This window comes from Ambystoma mexicanum, chromosome 11, assembly GCF_040938575.1.
Source record: "Ambystoma mexicanum isolate Mex_15411 chromosome 11, UKY_AmexF1_1, whole genome shotgun sequence".
NCBI classification, from domain to species: Eukaryota; Metazoa; Chordata; class Amphibia; order Caudata; family Ambystomatidae; genus Ambystoma; species Ambystoma mexicanum.
Window position 1 is genome coordinate 1,469,647,225 of NC_090934.1, and position 22,335 is coordinate 1,469,669,559.

Sequence of the window (22,335 nt, forward strand, 5' to 3'; positions counted from 1 at the left end):
CCTTCAAGGGAAATTCCCCCATAAAATGGAATGTGTGCGGGGGAGGTGTAATCCTGGTTCAAATGGGCCCAATCGTCTAGTTACCAGGTAATATCGCTCCACGTCCACACAGTGCTAGGTTCATTACAAGCATTGATTTGATATCCTCATTGTTTTGTCCAGGATTGTCGCCAAGGCGCTTTTTTGTACTACCGTATGATGAGGGCTGTGCAAACTGCTTATCTTAAAGCGGGGCCAAGTACAGCCAACCCAAACTTGCTTAAAGTAAGCAGAGAGGCAGGGCAGTCAAGCTTACCTGAATGGATGGGAAGGTGGCTGACACAAAGGCACAATTAGTCCACAGACACCCCTGGTGTACTGAACAATATATACCTTTATTAGAATATAAAAGAAGGCTTGCAATAAAAGACACAACATGCTAGATTATAGTCCACTGCCTAGTGATAGGCATATTACATATAGAGACAAGGAGCGAGGAGAAAAGGGAACCAGGCATTGGAATACAGTAATAGTGCTACGGGAACCCAACAAAGTCATGTTTCTGTACCTCCAGGACATAGTATTTGGAATATGCACCACACAATCAATGTAGAACATGGAGGAAGGGGGTTGGGCAGGCCTTTCAAAAACCCGACCAGAGGCCAACACAAACTTTGTTTAGACAGATCGCACCAGTTCATTACACTTCAGGTAAAAATAGTCTGACGAATCTTCAGATGTCGCCGCCTAGGGGTAGCCCCTCCACATGAGGCCAGCGCGGTGAGGCCGCTACCCAACAGTGCCCCCTGGGGCGGTGCTCAGCGAGAGGATTGCATGGGGAGGGATTCCCTTTGTAGGAGGAGGGAGGCCCTGGAGAGAACATGGTATTCCCATAACACTCTTACTCTTATCACACCGTCCCAAAATCCTCCCTCTGGAATCTCTGAGGTTTTGCCAGTCCACTCATTTAGAAAACACTGAGACAAAAAAGATATCAACGGACGTATTCCAAACTCCGAAAGGCAATGCTGTGATGAGCAGGAGCTGCAGAAGTATGAAGATTACTTCCTCCAACTACGAGAAACATTCCAGCCTTTAGCAGTCTCCTACTAGACGAGAGACAGTAGAAATAGAAGAGGGAAGTTCAAACATGGTGTCCGATCCTTTCCCCCAAGGAACTGGAAAGCGCTACGCAGAATGGGAAAAGAGCCTGGCAGATCGAGGCAGGGAGCGGGTTGTCACTCGTCAGGAGAGTCCCTGGCTGGAAGTTTGGGCTTCCAAGACTCCAGAACGTTTTGCTACCAGAAGGAAGCAGGAAGAAGCTGTGCAATCCAAGAAACAGGAGGACCGCAAAACCCGCCAAGGAAAGCAGAGTCCAGCGGAGGTTCAAACAAGAATCGACAAGGATGGAACCCGGACACACCAGAATCTAAGGCATGCTGGTTGCCGACAGGGTCCGAGGGAGCAAGAAAAACCACAACGGAACAAAGGGGGAGAAAGAAGCCACTGACCCAAGGTCTGGGACCCAAGAGAAACTAAAACAGTCTGTGATCCGTATGCACTGTTTGTATGTAAAGGGGTCTGGAACCCGAAAGAAGTACAGTGGAAAAGCCAATACGAACGGGTCTGGGACCCCGCAGAGGATGCCTGGAAGGATAGAGAATCAGGCATCCAGTTTGGAAATATGTGAGAAAAAAAGTCTGGGACCGCACCCATATGACAATTATCAACAGAGATCTCTTCATCGTCACAGTGCCTGAGAAGGTGGTGAACCAGGTACCAGGTGGATTTGATCAACATTATGATAAGTGCTAAGAGGAGGGAGGCAGCCTCTTAGCTCATGCTGTACCTTGACCAGGAAAAGCGAGTCATTGCCCCTGAAGTGGAACTATGTGATTAAGTGCTAAGAGAAGGGAGGCACCCTCTTGGCTTGTGTTGTGCCTTGACCAGGGGATGGGAGATATTCCCTTTGGTACTGGGAACTTTGTTTTGGAACTTTGTGAATGCTGTGGTGTATAGGACAGTGTATGCTATATCCCTGTGAGAATTTGAGAAAGTCCAGAGGAAGGGAGACAACCCTCTGGATCAAGAAGATCAACCTTTTGTTTAATGTAGTTTCAAGTGTAAGAGATGGGAATAGGTTTATGACACATGAGAGTGGACTATATTCTGACGTTGCCATTAGTATTTAGTGGGGGCCGGGAACCCCTTCTTAGTCATTGGGACAGGTATGGTTTTCCTTCTATTCTGTTCAGATAAAAGTATTTGCTAACAACCATTCCACTCGTGTCTGTGTCCTATCGCCACACACTTACAATATATACAGGGTCACCAGTAAAGGTTACAGTGGAATCGGGGGATGCACAGTAGCAGAAGTGAAAGACTAAAAATATATATAAAATAACATTGCCAGCTAAAATTCTAGTCTTTCGTCTAAAACTCAATGAACCCAACTCAGATGAAGGAAAATGTCAAGGGGCAGGTAAGTACCGCCAAAGTCGAGTAAAGTGTTCCCCGTATATAGACGAATCCACGTGTATGTAGAAAATTAGTTAAGTCACAGTTAAACCCCCCCCCCCCACAGAAGCAGACCTAGTGGCGAAGTACCCGAGAGAAGACCCAAAAGAAGAGCTCCAGAGGCAGGACCGGGAGCCAGCAGACGCAGGAGGAAGAACCCTAATGGAAGTCAATGGGGAAATGCGGCCAAGACCCTCCTGCCTGTGGGTAAGTATCATGAATAACTCCCCACACCAGGCCCCAGATGTACGTGCTCACCATGTTAATTCCTGAAAATTCAGTTCCAGGAAGGCAAAACCATCTGGTGAGTACAAAGCTGAAGTTTACAGGATCCGAACAACTACGGACAAGAGCCCGGGACCAACAAGGACCAGACAACGGAAGAGACGGAAAAGAAGAACATGTATCTATTCTAGGAGTAGGATCTACAACCCAGAGGAAAAAACGGTGGCGAGGATGACACCAAAAACGTGGGAGAACCTGGAAAAGCATGTTCCAGGGGATCAAGGAACGAAGGAGGGTAGTACAGCCACAGAAAATGGCACCCATGAATACAGTGGGGGGGGGGGCGACACAGAACGGTACTGAAGAGTATATGAGGCAGGGTGGTGGGATCTCAACACTATTCCATGCAACGGCAGCAACCTAAACCAAGGTGGGACAACCATAGTGCGAAGCGGATGGTAAAACGGCCGGGAGTTGGTCCTAGAAAGGAAGGCCTGGCGAATCGAACTAAGGAGGCCAGCAGTGCATGTAAGAGAAGCAGGAAGAAGCCCTGCAGCTGAAAAGCACACCCAGATATCCGCTTTGGACGCATTGTCTAGCCAGCATGACCAGATCTGTTCCTTTAAATACAGCAATTGGGGTTGATGGGAATGGCATGGATACTCCCAGCAGGTGAGTAAGCAACTTGTTTTTCAAGAAAAACAAAATTAAACAGAATTTTTATAGCACCCTTCATGCTGGCGTTCAGCATCTAAATGCAGTAGAGGTGTAGGGGAGGACTGGCCGCGAGGCCCTCCTCACCTGCAGCCTTCTCCCCAGGTGAGGACCATGACTCGGTGGGCGTCCCCTCATGCCACCCGGGCCCAGGTGGAGGAGGGTTCACCCGCCGACGACATTGCCCACACGTATCCGTTCCCTGCATATACCAAAATTCAGTTAGGCCTAGAAGCCATCTTGTCTAGCAAAGATGGCGTGAGTTCAGCGCACTGTAGCGCGGCCCCCACCTTTGGAGGGCCTTTCATGCATCTCTGCCGCCGCAGCACCATGGCAGCTCCGCTGCGAGCGCGTTCCCATGAGAAAGTTGGGTACGAGCTGACACCAGATATTAACACTGTAACAGTCTGTTATCCACAATGTAATACTGCACCCCGTGTGACCTGGTCCGCGAGGCCAGGGCGACGCAGAAATGAATTCAAGTAGTGGTATTAGTGAACTACTCTTCTTAAACAGAATCTGCAAACTATGAATTAGCCATAAAAGTGAAATGTTTATATGACTTCACATTGTGACTGTACTAATGCTGCTAGATCACAGAGAAAGTGTCTTTAAGTTATATGTAGACACATGAACCCCTATATGTCTTCTTAAGTCACCCATAGTGGCAACCGTCAATCTCTGTGGTCCATAATATAGTTCTACCTCATGTACCGTCGAATGTATATAAATACTTAAACACTGTAGTAGATATAATACCATGTAATGAAAAGGTACTCGGACCGAATGTATTAAAGAAATGTGTAACGAAATTGAAATATAGATGTGTGTTTAAATAAGATCAAAATAAGGCAAAACATTATAAAAGTTCTGCATTCAAAAGTCAGCAACGCACGAGGAAAAAACCTTTGTGAATATATGCAAGGCCATTCTCCCTCCCACCCTACGGAGCCTGCCAGATGAAGAAGCTAAGGCATGTGCCGCGCTCCCTCACCTCCCCCAACCAAGCTGGAGCCGCTTCAGAGAGTCAGAGGCCCCGGTACCGCACCCAAGGCCACAGCCCGCCACCTGTGTTATTTACAGCACGGTAATAAACCCACGTTTGAATCCACAGATCTACCAGCACCCTCTCGTAAATCCCACAACCCCCCTAGACCACCCCAAGAATCATGACCCCGTGCAAAGACGACCCCCAACGCTGGGACAAGACACAGAGACCCATTTATATAATAACTTCTAACGCAGCAGACAGACATGTATCATTCGGCTCAGGCCCCAGAGCCCAGCCCCTCGACCTAAAATACCGGTCAATAGGACACAGGTAAATCTCACCCCAACCGACAACCACCAGACCTCTCACGAGGTGCATTCCTCATGTGTTGCATTTATTTTATAAGATAAACTGCTGAGCGATTTATTGATGAACTTAAATGTCGTTTCTTGAATAACTGCAGTGTGCATGGCCTAGGGCAAACGAGTCAGGAAAGGTATTCATCTTTGTCACAGGCTGCCCCAGCATACCAACACCGCTCGGATGACCTCAAGCTGGCCTGCCAGGCCCAACCCAACCCACGAGGCTGACCAGTGACGTCCTCACGCCAAGACCAACCACGCTGCAGCAACACCTATAGTTAGTCGACGCCACCCAATCCCAATTAACTTATATATATATAGTGTGTAGGTTCTGATGACGTTTTTTGTATTAGAAATACGCCTGTCTTTGCTATTGTCAGACAGAGCGCTCTCGGAGGTTGCAGAGTTCTTTGCATGCCCTATTCTTTGGATAAACTCCCACTTACGCTCACCCGCACTCTGTCTTGGCCTTATTCCCATTACGGGAGAGTCCCTTATTGTCTCTCATTGCGGGGAGGATCGTGCTGAAATTGGGGGCGCTTCCTTTCAGAGGTTATCGAACCCTTGCTGCTCTGCATTGTCTTGTTTCCGAGACAAGTGCGGTTAATTCAGTCAGAGTTGAGTAGGCACAGGTTCCCCCCAATTACACCCACACTCGCTTGGCCTAAGCCAGCCCACAAAGCACTAGGAGTTTAAAAACAAAGGGTAAAGAGGCAAGCCAATATAACTGCCACTAAATCCACCACGCATCCCCAGACCACCCCCACAGGATGGAAAATAGCTAGCCCAAGACCAGGAACCGGTCTACACCAGATCAAACCACTATAGAAGACACATGGCTGAGCTCACAATAAGCCCATGTGTGCACTGCAGCCATGTAAAACCTGTCTCGTAGTTTCCCTGAACACAGGAAGCCACTAAAAGAAATGGTATAATATTTTTCCTGACCAATGAGCATAGCACTCGCAAACTCAGCTAAACAATTTTTTCTTTGAAAGATTAATTCTAACTGCTCTTTAACACACAAAATATAACCGTTGATATTATCCAATCCCTCCATTTAATACAGTGTGATGATATTCTTGCCCTAGTCAACACGCGTTTTGACCTTAAAGAACATAGGTCTTCATCACTCGCTAGATCACTACCTCCTGTCAACATTAGAACTAGCCCCCACACTACATACAAGACGCCTAATAAGATAAATACGAAGAACAATGATAGGATCTCAAAGGCCAACTCCCAAGCTAAAGAACTATTCGCAATCTTTAATGAATTGGTCACTCCTCCGGCTACCGCTGACGAGATAACTAAAGACAAAGCCTGGTGTGCCAGCTTTCAGTCCGCCATGCTCAACAAAATAAAACTCCTCCAGAACAAAATCCAAAACCACTGCAAAGCCCTCCCAAACCACAAAACCAACCGCCCTACACAAGACAAGCCTATTAATCTGAAGCACGCTCAATTCTCCTTCAGAGACGTCACTGAACCTGAGGTCCTTAACCTCATCAAAAACCTCAAACCATCCCTCTGCAAAGCAGACATTTGCCCTCCCAAAATCAACAAGGAATGCGCCAATGACCTAGCACCCCCGATTACCGCCTTCATTAACGCATCTTTCCAAACAGGAACTGTCCCAAACAATCTCAAGGAAGCCTGGGTGCGGGCACTTATAAAAAAGGCCACACTTGACCCAGTGCAACCCAACAACTACAGACCGATAACGACAGTCCCGTTCCTCCTAAAAATCCTGGACAAAGTAGCTCACATCCAGATCCAATCATACATAGAAGCTAACTCCATACTAGGCAAAAGACAATCTGGCTTCTGTGTCGGGCATGGAACAGAATCCGCCTTATTAGACCTAAAAAATCAAATCTCACAGATCATGGACAAAGGCAAACCTGCCTTGCTCCTCCTTCTCGATCTATTAGCTGCTTTTGACCTGGTAGATCACCAAACACTCACCACCCACCTCACCCATGCAGCCCATTTCCCTAAACAAGCAGCATTCTGGATCACTTCCTTCCATGAAGGAAGAGCCATGAAGGTCTACGCCGACACAGCTAACGCAGATCGTACCACTATAAAGTGCGGTGTCCCCCAAGGATCTTGTACAGCCCCCACCCTCTATACCCTCTTCACAAAACCCCTCTTCGACCTACTCGACTCCATGGGTGTTGCATATACAAACTATGCAGACGACACTCAAGTACTTTTACCCCTACCTGGACTCTATCACCAAGACGCCACGGTCCTTCACAACATCTATGCCACTATACAAGCTTGGATGGCAATCAATGGCCTCTGTCTTAACGGGGATAAGATTGAAATTCTCATCCTGGGCCAGACAAACACATTATCGAAACTAAGCCCCCAATACAACAACTTCAACAAGCCCCCAATACAACAACTTCAACATAGACAACTCAACCATCTCCGTATCATCCTCTGTCAAGACTCTAGGTGTTCACATTGATGCAAATCTATCGATGAACAAACAAGTCAGCGCCATAGCCTCTGCATCAGCGTTCAGCACCAAACTCATAAATGCCATTAACCCTACTTATCCACCCCCAACTGCTTGGCCATAGCTAGAGCAACTATAGGAGCCAAACTCGATTTTTGCAACGCCCTCCTAGCTGGCACCTCCTCCAAAAACATTCACAGACTGCAAACCACACAAAACAATGCCGTCAGAGCCGCTATGAGCATCCCTAGAAGAGACCATATATCCCACGCCAGACGTGAAGCCCGGTGGCTCCAGGTCAAAGACCGTATTACTCTGAAAATCCTCAACACCACTCACAGATGCAACAAAACCGCTCCAGCATACCTATCTGACGCAATATCAAGGACCACATCCACTCGCCCCACCTGGGGTACACCAACCAGCTACACATACCACACAAAGAGAGCAACAGCGGGAGGTCTAGGCTTCTCCTATATTGCACACAAAGAAACTCTGGAACTCATTCCCTGCCACCCCTAGAGCTGAAACTTCCATCTCGGTCTTCCGCAACAACCTCAATGCCACTCTCCTCAACTAGCAAGTGGAGGACTCCCTCCTCCACTTCTGCCATGTATATTGTAATATAACACAAATGTAATATAACTATATTGTAACCTGTATATATATTGCTAATGACCATGTAACTAAGCTTTGTACTGTAACAAGTGCCACAATGTCCTTGGGCTGTTGTGCGCTATATAAATACGAATAAAACAAAACAAACACTGATCTAGACAACATCGCCACCAAACTAGACATCTCTAATAACTCCAAAAGCCCCCACCAATGGCCATAACCTTCCACCAATAACAAACCTGCTTAACCTGCTCCTCCAATTAAAGCAGCACTATTAAACGCAAGGTCATTAATAGCGCATGCTACAGACATTGCCAACCTAATAATTACTAACAATCTCGACTTCATAGCCATCACGGAATCTTGGATGCATGAGGCAGCAGGAGCCCTACTTGCCGTAGCTGTCCCGGATGGCTACACTATTATTAGACAAGATAGAGTAAATGTACGAGGCAGAGGAATTGCCATTATCACTAAATCCAGTCTTGCGATGAATCTCGCCCATACCCCTAATTTACTCTCTTGTGAAACCCTCACAGCCAAACTCCCTCCGACTCCCAGACACTAACGATTCATCTCATTTACAGACCTCCCGGGCCCATTGGAACCTTTGAGGAGGACATCCTTACCCCCCTCTCGGACAATCTTAAAACTACATCCCAACGACTAGTCCTAAGCCACTTTAACCTTGGTTTTAATGACCCCCTTGATAAACAGGGCACAACTATAGCCAACTCACTATCTGAACTAGGACTTTCCCAAAAAGTTAGTGAGCCCACTCACGCTAAAGGAAGAACCTTGGACTGGGAGGCAGAATACAATTGCACAGCCAATATTACTGCCATTACACCTTATCCCTGGACTGACCACTTTCTCCTGTCCTTCTCACTCCTCACGATTGGACCACTCCTGCCTACTATACCTACCCCCCCCCCTGTCCTACCAGAAATAAAAAAAAAACATAACCAGAGATACTGTAATACCAGCTATCTTGCCCACCTTAAATCGGCTAGATGACAACCTTGACTCAAGCATACTTGTGAAGGAATATAACAAAATAATGCTAACCACACTGGACAGCATTCCACCCCTGAAACTCAGACCTAGCAAACCTAAAGCACACCTCAATAAATGGTTCACCCCCCCAACTCAAGGACCTCAGACTTCTGAAAAGGAGCTGTGAAACTACATGGAGACTCCTCCCAACTACCGCCAACCAAATAAAACTCAGAGATTTCATCTCAATACAAAAAAAGAGATCTTCCTTGCAAAACGCAACTCCTACAGCAAACACATCTAAAAGGCCAACTCCAGCACCAAAGAACTATTTTCCATCCTCAAAGAACTTGAATCCCCCATCACTACACCTGAAATCTGCACCAAGGACAAAACATGGTGTTCGGATATACAACAGAGCCTAACAAATGAAATAACTATCCTTCAAAATATAATCTAAAAAAAAACCAAAACAATCCATTAACCACCTACCCAACCATACCGCCGCCAATGCCCCTCCTAAAGACACTCCAGTTAACCTAACCCCCCGCTTCTATTTCACCAAAATGTCTGTCTGACTCAGCTTATAAAAGACGCGGCAAGAGATCTTGCTCCTTTCATCACTAAACTGATTAATGCCTCATTCTCCTTAGGAACTGTCCCAGCTAATCTTAAACGATCATGGGTGCTCCCACTACTAAAAAATACAAACATTAGACCCGCTAATTCCAACCAATTATCGCCCCATCACCACCATACCCTTTCTGCTCAAGATCCTCGACAAAGTGCTTATCTCCAGATCCAAAAATTTCTGGAAGAGCATAAACTCCTGGGAGCTCGTCAATCAGGTTTCCGACCCCAACACGGAACAGAGTGACGGCCCTTATTGACCTGCAAGCACAGGTAGATGAGCTGAGAGACAAAAGGAAAACAGCCCTCCCCTTACTATTAGACCTCTCAGCTGCATTCGACCTGGTAGACGACAAGGTCCTCTGCAGACATTTAGACACGGCTGGCAACTTTTCTAAAGAGACAATAATCTGGATCGAGTCCTTCCTGAGTGACAGAACCATGAGGGTCTTCTCGCCCTCAGCGGCAGCAGACCCTATCCCCATCACATGCGGTGTTCCCCAAGGACCTTGCATTTCCCCTACCCTGTACAACATATTCACCAAGCCCCTCTTTGATGATCTGGATTCTCTTGGTATCACCTACACTAACTATGCAGATGATACTCAGATTCTCCTCCCACTTTCCGGGGATTACGAAGAGGAGTTGGCCTTGGTGAACAGGGTGTATCTCATCATCCAGGCATGGATGGCTATTCATGGTCTATGCCTGAATGGTGAAAAAACGGAACTCATCATACTGGGCACACATGCTAACATAAAAAAACTAGGACCAAATTACTCATCATTCATCATCGATGGTAATCTTATTAGGGTGGCCAAAGAGGTGAAAACACTCAGGTTCTACCTTGACTCCACCTTATCTTTTACTAAACAAGTTAACACCTTGGCCTCAGCCACAGCCTACTCATGTAAGCTGATTAGAACGGGCAAACCCTTTCTATCAGATGATAATTGTATTATCCTAGCCAGAGCCTTGATTTTATCTAGGCTCGACTACTGCAATGCACTATATATTGGCGCCAACAAATCCATCACCCAAAAACACCAGATTCTTCAAAACAATGCCCTTATAGCGGCAGTAGGTGTGTCTAAAAGGTCTCACATCTCTGCCATAAGGCGCCAAAACAATTGGCTTCCCACTCTCAACAAAATCAACTTAAAAACAGCCTCCTTGACCCATAAGGCATTGAACAATGCTGCCCCCAGTTACCTTGTAAACAGACCCAAAGAAGAATCTCCACTAGACCCACAAGACTTACCAATGCCAACTGCATTAACATTCCAAGATTTAGACTAACCAAGACCGGTGGGAATAGCTTCCAGGCCAAAGCGGCCCAACTTTGGAACTCCCTACCACACCATCTCAGGGCAGATCAATCCTACCTCAGGTTCAAACTCAGTTATATCAACTGGCTCAAAGCAAACGATAACTAATTAAGAACATACACTTGTATATTTTCCATTTCTGCCCCTTTTTTGTATAGCACACCTATATACCCAGCTATGCCTATTCCATGCACTACTATGTAATTATATTCTCTGTGTATAACTATGTAACCTGTTAACTAGGCTTCGCATTGTCTGTACTGCTTGCGCCCTGGCAACCCCGGGTACGGTGCGCGTCATATAAATGAATGAAGTAAACAAAACTAAACAGGGCTCGGCTCATAAATAATATAAATCAACGTCCAATGTAACTCAAGTTTTCTTTCCAAATTAGTGTTATCGGCCTTTGCCGAAAGCTCCTAATGCACAAACTCGTAACTGGAGGTTAGTAATGGAGAATATGAGGCATTCCTGTTGTTGCAACTTCTTGCTCCAGAAAATCCTATATGCTGCTCCGGTTAGCCCGAAACAAGTCAACTAGTATACAACTGCACAATAAGCCCATATGTGCACTGCAGCCATTTTAGACCGGTCTCGTGCTTCCCCTTAACATAGGCTGCCACTAAAAGAAATGGCAAAGAATAGGACATGGTTTGGTACCCCAAAGGGTACTAAAACTTTACATTGGGCTACCAAGGTGAAAAATCTGCTTGCACACTGTGTGAAGCCAAAACTAATGTATAGTTGCCACCGGCCGATTTCATAAATAAATTTAGGTTGACATAATCACCATAGGGCACTTATAGGGTGTGTAAGAAGCAACCCCACCTAGCCTTTGGACCATATATTCATTGCCAGACCATTTACACCAACATGAGGTCAGAGATCCAAAAAAAAGACTGGCAAAAAGTTAAGACGAGCCTAAAAAGGACCAAAAGAATTCCCAAAAATGAAATTCCGTCTTAATTCTACTGTGAGGATTGTCAAACATCAGTGCAGCATTAACTGGGAGAGTGAGAGGCATTTAGAATGTACAGTTGAGTGCAAAATATCCTGGACACCCCTTTTGTGTATTACTCTGGACAGTGCGTAGCAATGGATGGTTGGCAGAAGAAAGCAATATTGGAGTGGAGGGAAGAAAGTAGCAGGGCATCTTCAGATCCCTCGGGATATGCACTTGCAAGGAGTGACACCAGACCACGTATCAAAAGTCCTGCAACATTCAAACCTAATGGCTCTTCAATCATGGAAAAGCGGCTGCAGTCATGAGATCAATCTAGGATGGCTGTTGATTTGGTGGTCTAGAGCTCCCTACCCAGTCCAAACCAGTTCCAAGCACACAAATTACCTAGCCAAGCCACGAAAATTATAATCATACATGGCCATTTCCTTACCCCGCCGAGGTGGAAGACGGCCAACAAAGAAAGCGAGACCAACAAAATCAGGACTTAACTAGGTTAGTGGTCCATTTGTTACCTTGCAGTTAAAACAGTAAAAAGGTGCACAGAGTGTACGCAAAACGTGTCAAAATAAGGTACCGCTGCCACCAGTATGTCTCAGCTACATTGGTTAAGGAAAGGTGACTATAAATAAGCTATAAATAAAAAGGAAGGGAGATTCCCCCCTCACTACCCTATCAAATTCTCTCCAAGACCCAGCAATCAAAACTACAATAATACCCATTTACTACTGAAACAGCCCGAATCACAACTTTCATTGTTCTTCCAAAACCCACATTGGCAGTGCCTTGTTCTCAGTCCATAAAGTAGGTTGTAATGCTACACAATAAGGGACTGGCTGTCCCTGCTCTGGTAGCATGAAGGACGAACCAGTAACATCAAAACAAGGCAGGCTGCTGGACTCCCATTTAAACATGGAAATGGTGCAACAACAAAAAAGTGATAGCACTTCCCCAAACCGTCCTCAAGGTAAGCAGTGGCAGGAGATTTCAAGAGGACTAGTGAGCATTGTCTTAGCCCTGCAAAAAAGCAATTCTATTACTTGAAACTGACAAGACCAAAGATTTGCCGTAGATTGGCTGCAGAATTGCAGGAATCATTTTTCTTTTTTATAAAGCGCAGATGAAAGTGTAATGCTAACTACACACACCACAGCAGGGACACAACTTAGCAGCCAGACATCTTCTGCATCTCAAACCCGGAGATAACATTTCACCCAAATGTAATGTTCTTCACTGGCTACCTTTCATCCCATCCATAGCGTCTCCTTCAAGGCCCTTTATATCGCACGCCATGACCCCCATCAGATTCTCTCCAAGATTCAGCAATCAAAACTACAATACACACACATAGAAACAACCTTCAACCGAATAGCAACTTCCATTTTCCTTCCGAAACCCACAGCAGCAGTGCCTTCTTCTCAGGCCAAACGTTCAAAATCAGGAATTTTTCAACTCTAATCTGCATTACATGGAACATCCTTTCAGTCCAAAAAGTCTAAACATGGCTACTCAACAAGCTCAGAGACCAGGGCTGCACGCTGCATGGGCACTGATGGTTTATGAAATTCTCTGTTACCTTCAAACTAGCTACAAAGTAAACACAAACATCAATCAATAAAAGCATATTCAGAGATACCAAAGGCCTGGTCTTTTACCTGCGCACTCGACCATGAGGCTTGAGACATTATGTGAAAGAGTGTACACATGTAGGCAGTTCAAGAAGACTTAAACAGTACCAAGGAATCGAGCAGTAGGTACCCAGGATTCAGAAGTATGATCCCAAAAGTATACCCAGATCTATGGAGGAGGAGCTCAGAAGAACAAGTTATTTACCGCTGGTAACATTCTTTCGGCTGGATGTTCTTCCCACGTATTCTTCATCTTATGACATCTCCTTCCAGCGTCAGCTGCTTCGGAAACATCTTTCGAGGTAGAGGGCGCTGTGCATTGTCTCGATGTCCCTCGAAGGCCTCCGTCCCCTCTCGAGGCTGACGTAATCGACAGTATATATAGCACACACTGCACCAGTTTCTTCAGTTCCCAGTTATTTCACCCTCTGTTTACAGGATACCCGGCATTCTTGAGGTCAGAGACCAGGCACTCCAAAAACGAAGGTGTAATGCACAAACATTCTACTGTGGTGTAGGATGGAAGGGGCAATGAGGACTATATGGGAGGAACATCCAGTCCAAAGAACGTAACATGGGATAAGTAACTGGTTCTTTGAATGGAATGCGTCCTCCCACGTATTCCTCATCTTATAATAGGCTCACAAAGCACTATTGTATTGGAGGAGGGAGTATGCATTTTCAGGTTTCTCATTAACGCTGTGAAGCATAGCTTTCCCAAATCCTGCCTCCTGTACCGAGGCAGAGTCTAGACTATAGCGTTTTATAAAAAGTGTGTACAGATGACCAAGTGACTGCTGCACAGATGTCCTGTACCGGAACCCCCCCCCCCCAATTGCAAGGCAGATGAAGTGGCCACACCCCTTGGTGGAATGGCCCATAAGCGACAGGGACCGCCTTAAAAGCTAGTCTAGAACACTCGGCAATGCATACAATTATCCAACGGGCTCAAGTTTGCTTTGCGACTGCAAGACCCAGTTTGTACCTGGTGTATCCAACAAACTGATCATCCTGTCTCAGTTTAGCCAAACGAGAAATATAAAAGCTTAAAGCTCTTTTGAGGCCAAGTCTGAAGCATTTCTTTCTCCAGGAGGTGGAGTGTAAAAGGTTGGCAATACAATTTTCAGAGGAAATTAGAAACCACCTACGGCAGAAAAGTAATTTTTTTTGCATTCTTTTCAGCGCACAAAACCCATAGGCATCGAGACGCTAGTTACAGAAATTGTAATGTACAATTTAAAATTGCAGGAAACGCACTTAAGAGTTACAAAGTGAATACACACAGTGGTGAAGGCGCGCCACATTGTTCAACTTTCTCCTTTACAAAAAGTTGAAACAGTGGCTTACATGACAAGGCCTACAACTTGCTAACCCTGCATGCAGATGTTATGGTTGTTAAAAAGATAATTTTCAATGTCAAAAACCTCAATGGGCATGAATTAAACAGCTCAAACAGAGCACACATGAGGAATTTTAACACCAAATTTAAATCCCAAACGGGAACCACAAAGGGGACTGGAGGGAACACATTTGTGAGCCCCTTTAAGAATTTAATTAAAATTGGCTGTTTGCTCAGACGTGCACTTAAAATTAGAGAGCGCCGCCAAGTATCCCTTGACAGTGCCAACCTGGAGCACCAGATTAGCCAGATGCAGTAGGAATGCTAACACCATTGGTGCGTCGCGTAAAAAAGACACCACACTTTTCTCTGCACCCGCTGCAGAACTTGTTATAACATCAACAATACAGAGATTTAGTTGCCGGCCTTCAGGCCGAAAGCTATATTTCCATTTCGTCTTCCAGGATGTCCCAATCCTTATAGCTCAACCTCTCAGAAACCATGCGTGAAAGTTGAGAGTCTTGACCTCTGGATGGAAAACACACCCCCCACCTCCTCTTGCGAGACAAGGTCCTCTCTTTGCGGAAGATGAACTGGAGGGCAGATGGACTTGTCCAAAAAGTCTGGGTACCACATCCTACTGACCCAATCAGCAGCAATTAGGTTAATGGATTTCCAAACTTTCTCAACCTCCTGATCTCATGAGGAATAGTGGGGGGCTAGAGGAAACACACAGCATACAGGAGTAGAAACTCCCAGTCCACTACGAATGCGTTCCCTAGTGCTCCTCTCAGAGGAAATTCCCTGGAGCAGAACAGTTAGCACTTCCGGTCAACTCTGGACACAAACAGATGTACTTGGGCAAAGATCTCTTGAAGGACTTCCTGAGCTAGTCCCCACTCGTGGGAGACTGTGCTGTGCCTGCTCAGAGCGTCGGCTGCCCTATTTTCCTCTCAGGCTAGAAGAATTGCTGACAGGGAGATTCCTTCTTGAATGGCACAGAACCAAAGCTGCATTGCCTCTGCACAGTGGTAGTGACCCTACACCTCTCTTGTTTGGGTAGTACATGGCCACCGTGTTGTCCGTCATTATCAGGACATTCTTTCCCCGTACAGCGGGCAGAAAGGCCTTCAGCCCTAGTCTGATTGCCCTCAGCTCTAAAAGGCTGATGTGTAGTTTGGACTCTGACGGAGACCAAAGACCGCTGCCGGCAGATCGTTGGCTCCCCACCTGTGACAGAGGTACCCGTAACTACTGTTATCGCCGGCCATGGCTGCCAAAAAGGTTCCCCCTTCAGAATGTTGTCCTCCAAGGCCCACCACAGAAGATCCTGTGCAACCCTGCTCGGAACCTGAAGTAGATCCGACATCTTGCCTTCAAACTGATAACACTGAAACCCGAGGTACCACTGGAGGGATCTCGTTCTCAGACAAGCCTCTGGCACCAGAAAAAGCAGGATGCCATGAGGCCGAGCAACTTTAGGAAATCAAAGGCCGGAAGATGCTGGGTATTCTGAAATCCAGTGACCATCTGTTGAATGTGTTGAGCCCTCATCTCTGGGTGATATGATAGGATTGGTTATTTATAACATGCTTAATACCCAGATGTTTCTAAGCATGGACCCGGGGATCGAACCTGTGTTGCTCCGTGTCATCTTGCTTCCAAGGCGAGCACGTTGTCCCTAAACTATCCTCCAGAGGGTGGCAAGGCTTTCCTAGAGGATGCATCCAGGACCACTGCGATGAATTGGAGCTTTTGGGAAGGTATCACTGGTCCGCGCACTGGTCACCTGGCCACCCTCGGAACTCGGCCCCAGACTCCTGCAGGTCCAGTTGTCCTTGCACGGACTCTGAGCTCCCCAGCACTTAAGGGTCTGTATCTGCAAGACTACAGTCCCTTCTCTCTGCACTTATGAGCCACCATTAACTGCACTTCCCCTTAATCTCCCCCCTGGCACTTCTCCCCTTCCCTCTTCCCCATACTTGCGCGATCTGAATGACACAAGGCCTAGTAAGATCGGTATATTGTCCTATCTATTTTCCCCCCTCATTGTCTTGTCACGCTTAGAAACACTTCTTGAAATTGAGGGAAAACCCCAATCTGAGGAAAGAGTGGCAGGCAAATTGTAAGATGTTCCAGGACTTGTTCAGTAGAACGGGCCCTGATCAGCCAATCGTCCGGGTAGGGATAGACATGAATCTTCCCGCCCACCCCCGACCCCTCCGAGACTGACTGCCACAACCGCCATGAACTTGGAGAAAACCCTTGGGGCAGAAGTCAGCCAAAATGGCAATACTCTGATAATGAGAACCACCAACGCCGAACCTCAGGTTCTTGCTGTGGTTGTGATGGATCGGCACATGAAAGTAAGCATCCTGAAGGTCCAATGATACCATCCAATCCTGGAGCTGGACGTCCTGAATGATCTGAGAAAGGTTAACAATTTTTAACTTGTCCTTCAAGGTCCAAGATGGGTCTCAATCCTCTGTCCTTTTTGGGGATCAAAAGGTAAGGTGTGTACCACCCCCTGTTCCTCTCAGTCACAGGTACTGGTTCTAAAGCACCTTTCTCTAGCAGACTGGAAATTTCCTGCAAGAGGAACAGATCTGGAATTTTGCGCGAGTGGCTCCCGGGTGGATGATCCAGAGGCCTTTTTAAAAAGAGGAGGCAGTAACCCTAGGCTACTGTTTGAAAGGCCCAAGCATCGGAAGAAACGCCCCGCCATTCCTCCAGATGCTGAGTGAGCCTGTCTCCCACCGCAGTCCTGTGGACTAAGGCCTCAGAGTGGTTTTGAAGGAGCGGCTAAGGGTAAAGTAGCCATTACTTGGGCGGACTTGGTACCTTTTCTTCATCCACCACAAGGTAATTTTCTCTGGCCTCTTTGACTGGCCTGGCCTCTCGCTCTTACAAATGAGGAATCGTAGCGAAAGGACCTACCCTCCAAGACTGTGCAGTAGGGTGAGAAGGTTGAGGCAGTCTTATAGTGACAGAGGGATTTGGCAGCTGCTTTTGTGATTTCTCAAGGCGTTCATCAGCCTTGCTGCCAGACAATTGTGTGCCATCAAAGGGCATGTTAAGTAGCCTGGACTGCACATCTGGTGCAAATCCAGACTTGCTCAACCACGCAAACCTGCGTATTACTGTGCTTGCCGCCATGGCTCTGCTAACACTATCAGCAGAGTCCAAACCTGATTGGAGGGATTCGCACATTGCGTCCTTTCCATCTTTCACAATATTCATTAAGCCTTCTCTCTCCTCTTCTTCAGGGATATGCTTGGCTGCCGTTGAAATACAGTCACACAAGGTGTGGGTAAATATGGCCAGAGAGCAAGTGACCTTGATGGACTTTCGAGCCATACTACTGGCTGAAAAAAACCTTTTTAGCTAATGCATCAAAACGATTTTCATCCCTATCTGGAGGGATGGTAGGGTAAGCCGCCTGTCTTGATGTGGATGTAGAGAACTGCACCACAAGGCTTTCTGGGGTAGGGTGCCTCGAGAGGTATTCAGAGTCATGGCTTGTATTTTTACTGACGGCAGGATTTTTGTCCCAGTTAGCCATGACCCTTTTTTTGTAGTGCTGTATGAAAAACGGCAAAACTGGGTCTTTTTGTGCACCCTTGTCTAGAATGGCCGTTAGGTCATCCTGTTGATAGGCTGAAGCTGGTCTCCCCCAACCCAGGTATTCAGTTACTCTATTCATGAGTTGTCTATATGATGCTTCAGCGTGCTCAGACGGGTCATCATTACCAAATTAAATTTCAGGGGAAGTGTCCAGACCACTTGCACTCTGAAGGTTCTCATACAAGTTTTGTATCCTTGACTCCTCAGACACTAATGCCTCAGGAATATTAGGTGTTCCATATTCCAGGCCAAATGGTGGAGTATCCTGGTCAGAGGGTTCTGCTTCCTCAAAAATAGAGGAGAAAGACTTTTTAGGCAAAGGTTTGAAAGTTTTCTTGATTTCCTTCGAGGGCGACGGTTGAGATGCCTTCGACATCAATGGTTTTTCACCCATGCTCGAGTGCGTGCAAGTTGCGCCTTCTTAGACTCTATCGGCCTTTGTAGGAACAACAGGGTGATGACAATTCATCTTTTCCTTCGAAGGCGCCGCCTTTTCAAAGATCTTTAACATTTGAAGCCTGAAGGCCTCACATTCAGCTTTCAAAGCTGACTTACCTCGGCAGGCTACTTTGCGTTCAGAAGAGAAGTCAGGGGATGAAGACGGAGACCTACAACTGTTTCTTCAATCTCTTTCTCGATGATTAAGAGGAATGGCGGGAACTGCTTCAAGAGCGTTTTCTTAGCAGCGACTCACCACTCGATACATCTGGTGCCCGTCTTTTCAAAGGTGTTGTGTAAGCGGATTTCTGATGGGGCCTACCTGCAGCGAGCTTCCCCTTCCGTTCTTTGAGTGCCTTTCCCGTCATGGAATGAGAGGACAGTCAGCCATCCAGTGGTCGGTGCCTAGATACCACAAACAAATGCAGTGAGTGTTGGTATGTCAGGATTTGATTGTCGTGAAGAGTATGAATACCTCCGTCCACAATTACCGCACAGAGAGAATACAATATTACTCTCTATGCAACCAGTGAGGCCACAGGTGTGTGATCCTCGAAGCCCGGAACCGCGGAACATTGACAACCCCAAGACCACTGAAAAGAAAAGCGTCAATTAGCACCAGATGAGCACAGTACAAAGAAGACCACTTGGAATAAGCAATACCAGCTTACCTAGCAAAGGAGGTGATGTGGCTTGTAACCCCAAGGGCTCAGGGTGTCATTCCGTGGGAGGGGCACGTGAGCAGGTTCCCCGATGGCAGAGGAATGAGGTATAGCAGCCAAGGGAATAAACCCCGGCCAGCTCGCCTGTAGTGAAGTCTTGAAGAAAACCAGAGCCAGTATCCTGGAATGTCCAAAGGCAGAAAAATCAGGAAACGACAGGACCAAGAAGGAAATTCCAAAGCAGTCCGAGTTAGCAGTCCGAGGTCCGATGATCCGTGATGTCAAAGTAATGAGTAACAAAAGCGCAATACCAGAGCAAATCCATGGAAGAGTTCCGAAGTCGTAAATCTGTAAAACGGGTATGAATCTTGATCGCCGTACAGAGCTCCAGGGAACAGCTGTGAAGCGAGGAACCGCGGGCAGCTTAGCATTTAAATAGGGAACGCTTCCGCGTCACATGATCCACGAGGGAAACACGTGACTGCGAGCCCAGCGTCGCGGAAGCAGCTGTCCGCGGATGCCGTCCCGCATGCGCCATGGTAGACGCCACCGAAGAAATGGAGAGTCCCATGACCGGATCCTGTGCTCGTTTGATCGCGCACAGATGCGATGGCCCAGGGGGTGAACCCGCTGCTCACGTGACCCTCTTCCCCACGTGATTGACAGAAAGGAGGGCTACAGGTACTGTGGGTGTAATGGAACACCTGGATGTCGTGGATGCATGAGTGTGATGCGAGGTAGAATGTAACGAGAGCGTGACATGGTAATTGACATCTTCGACCCAAAATCAACAGATATTTTTAACCCGGTCTTCGGGGTAGACATTTTCGAACAATCCTAGTTTCGACAGAAACAACCATGCCATATCCGAAGCTAAGCTTTAGCGGAAAAACAGAACTGAAGTAACAGGTGCAGTGCGTTCTATATATACGGTCGATGACGTCAGCCTCGAGAGGGGACGGAGGCCTTCGAGGGACAATGAGTCGACAACAACACACATCGCCCTCTACCGCAAAAAAGAAATTCCGAAGCAGCTGACGCTGGAAGGCGTTATCATAAGATGAGAAACACATGGGAGGACACAATCCATTCGAAAGATTATTTTGCACTCTAACTTCTTCTAGACAGAAAATTGTTAATATCCGGCTTATTTACTCATGTGATTTGCATTCATTTTATTTATATATGCGTATGCCCGGGGACATCTGGGTGCATAAGTCTAACGCAGTTTAACTGCATCATCTTTTTTTAGGATGCATCAAGTGAATGATTGGCTGAATGTATTTCATCCTGAAACTCAAGAAGTTGATTCTATCAAATACAGTTATATGCATTTCTGAATAACTCTGTATTACATGCAACACAAATGCACATTCACTTTGATAATGGAACATTTTTCATGCAATATTCTGTTGAATATGGGTACTTATATAGAATCCTAACTAGCCCAAGGCTGTAGGGTTTAATTAATGCAGTTTAGAGTCTGTAAAAGACACAAATGCACTGGTACAGAAGGGTTCTGCAAACCAGTCTTCACTTTGCTACCTCAAACTCCTAATAACCAAACTAACAGAACACTGAGTATGCTATTGGGCTCATACCTTCCTTTGTGTCATCCCCAGAGGTGTCAGTCCGGTCAGGACGGTCTTTGGACAAGTCTTCCTCATTTAAGGTGCTGCGTCCTTCCAAATCTTGGCTCTGAGACAATGCTAGGAAGCCAAACCCCAGCTGTGATGTAGCAGACTCTAAAACAAAGATGCACGTGTGAGTCTAGCAACACTACACTTAACAGGAATTTGAGAGTGTACAATGTTCAAGATTTCTCAGACATTACCAATTTCACACAAGGGAACCTTTCACTGGGCTTCAATGTACTTTCAAAAAAACAAGTTACATTTCTATTTAGAAAGAAAGGCAAGGACACAATCTCATTGGATATGGTCTTCACCAGAAATTTCTGAAGCTGAATCAAGCATAGGATTTTGAATAAGTAGCCCATCAACATTCCACTGGATATTTGAGGATTATGAGCAATGAATCTGATTAAGGCCTATTTTCTGCTTCAACAACCTTTTCAGGATTTCCATATATTAGGGAAACGCAGTTTTAAGTACACCTTTTTTGAGCAAAAGACAAAAGCTCCTTAAGTCAAGTTCGGCCAGCAATAAGACATGCCCCAAACTTCTTTGAAGGCCACCAATGACACCAACTTAACATACCCAGGGATCTGCAAAACATAGATGTAGTAATTACGGACAAGCCAGTTTATGAGCCATAACGATGCAAATGGCAGGTCATTACTGTAGGGCAACAACATTCTAGCCAAGCATGCAGTGTTAAACTCAAGCTCATCATGTTTACTGAAATGTCCGACTGTTGACACAAATTGTGGTCAATTATCGCAATGGTCAGTAGCCATTAACATTCATTTGCCACACCAGCAAAAAGCACAACACACAACAGATTAATGTAAAAGTTTGACAGCATTCCAGCAGCCCAAAAGGCCCCATTTTAGTTTGGGCTGCATGGATTATGTTATCAATAGTTATACAGCACCCATCACAACCATAATGGTCTTACAGCGACTGGGGCCTGGTCTGAAAAGTAGTATATTGCGGCCCACCAGAGCTTCGTTTGTGGACAGTATTATATGACTTGACTCCATAGATTGCTGGCGGAGAAGCAGATGTTGAGTGAAGGATTCTCTGTGCTCTACTGCTCTTTGAAAGCAATGCGAGTATGCACCATTGATGCAACACTGGCATTGTGAGGAAGGCGCGTTTGCAATGCAAACCATTTATCTCACAAAAACCCTCACACTGCGTTTCATTGCGATTAACCCATTGGGTGGGG

General features: G+C 46.3%; 1 protein-coding gene across 5 annotated transcripts in view; it reads right to left on the reverse strand.

Annotated features, from left to right (window-relative positions):
- TP53BP1 (tumor protein p53 binding protein 1) overlaps window positions 1-22,335 on the reverse strand; it is a 429,855-nt gene that overhangs the window by 288,894 nt on the left and 118,626 nt on the right. For all 5 annotated transcript variants that reach the window (XM_069625154.1, XM_069625150.1, XM_069625153.1 and 2 more), the window contains exon 6: window positions 21,084-21,227. In XM_069625154.1, coding sequence (XP_069481255.1) covers window positions 21,084-21,227 — 144 coding nt within the window. The remainder of the gene's footprint in view (window positions 1-21,083; window positions 21,228-22,335) is intronic.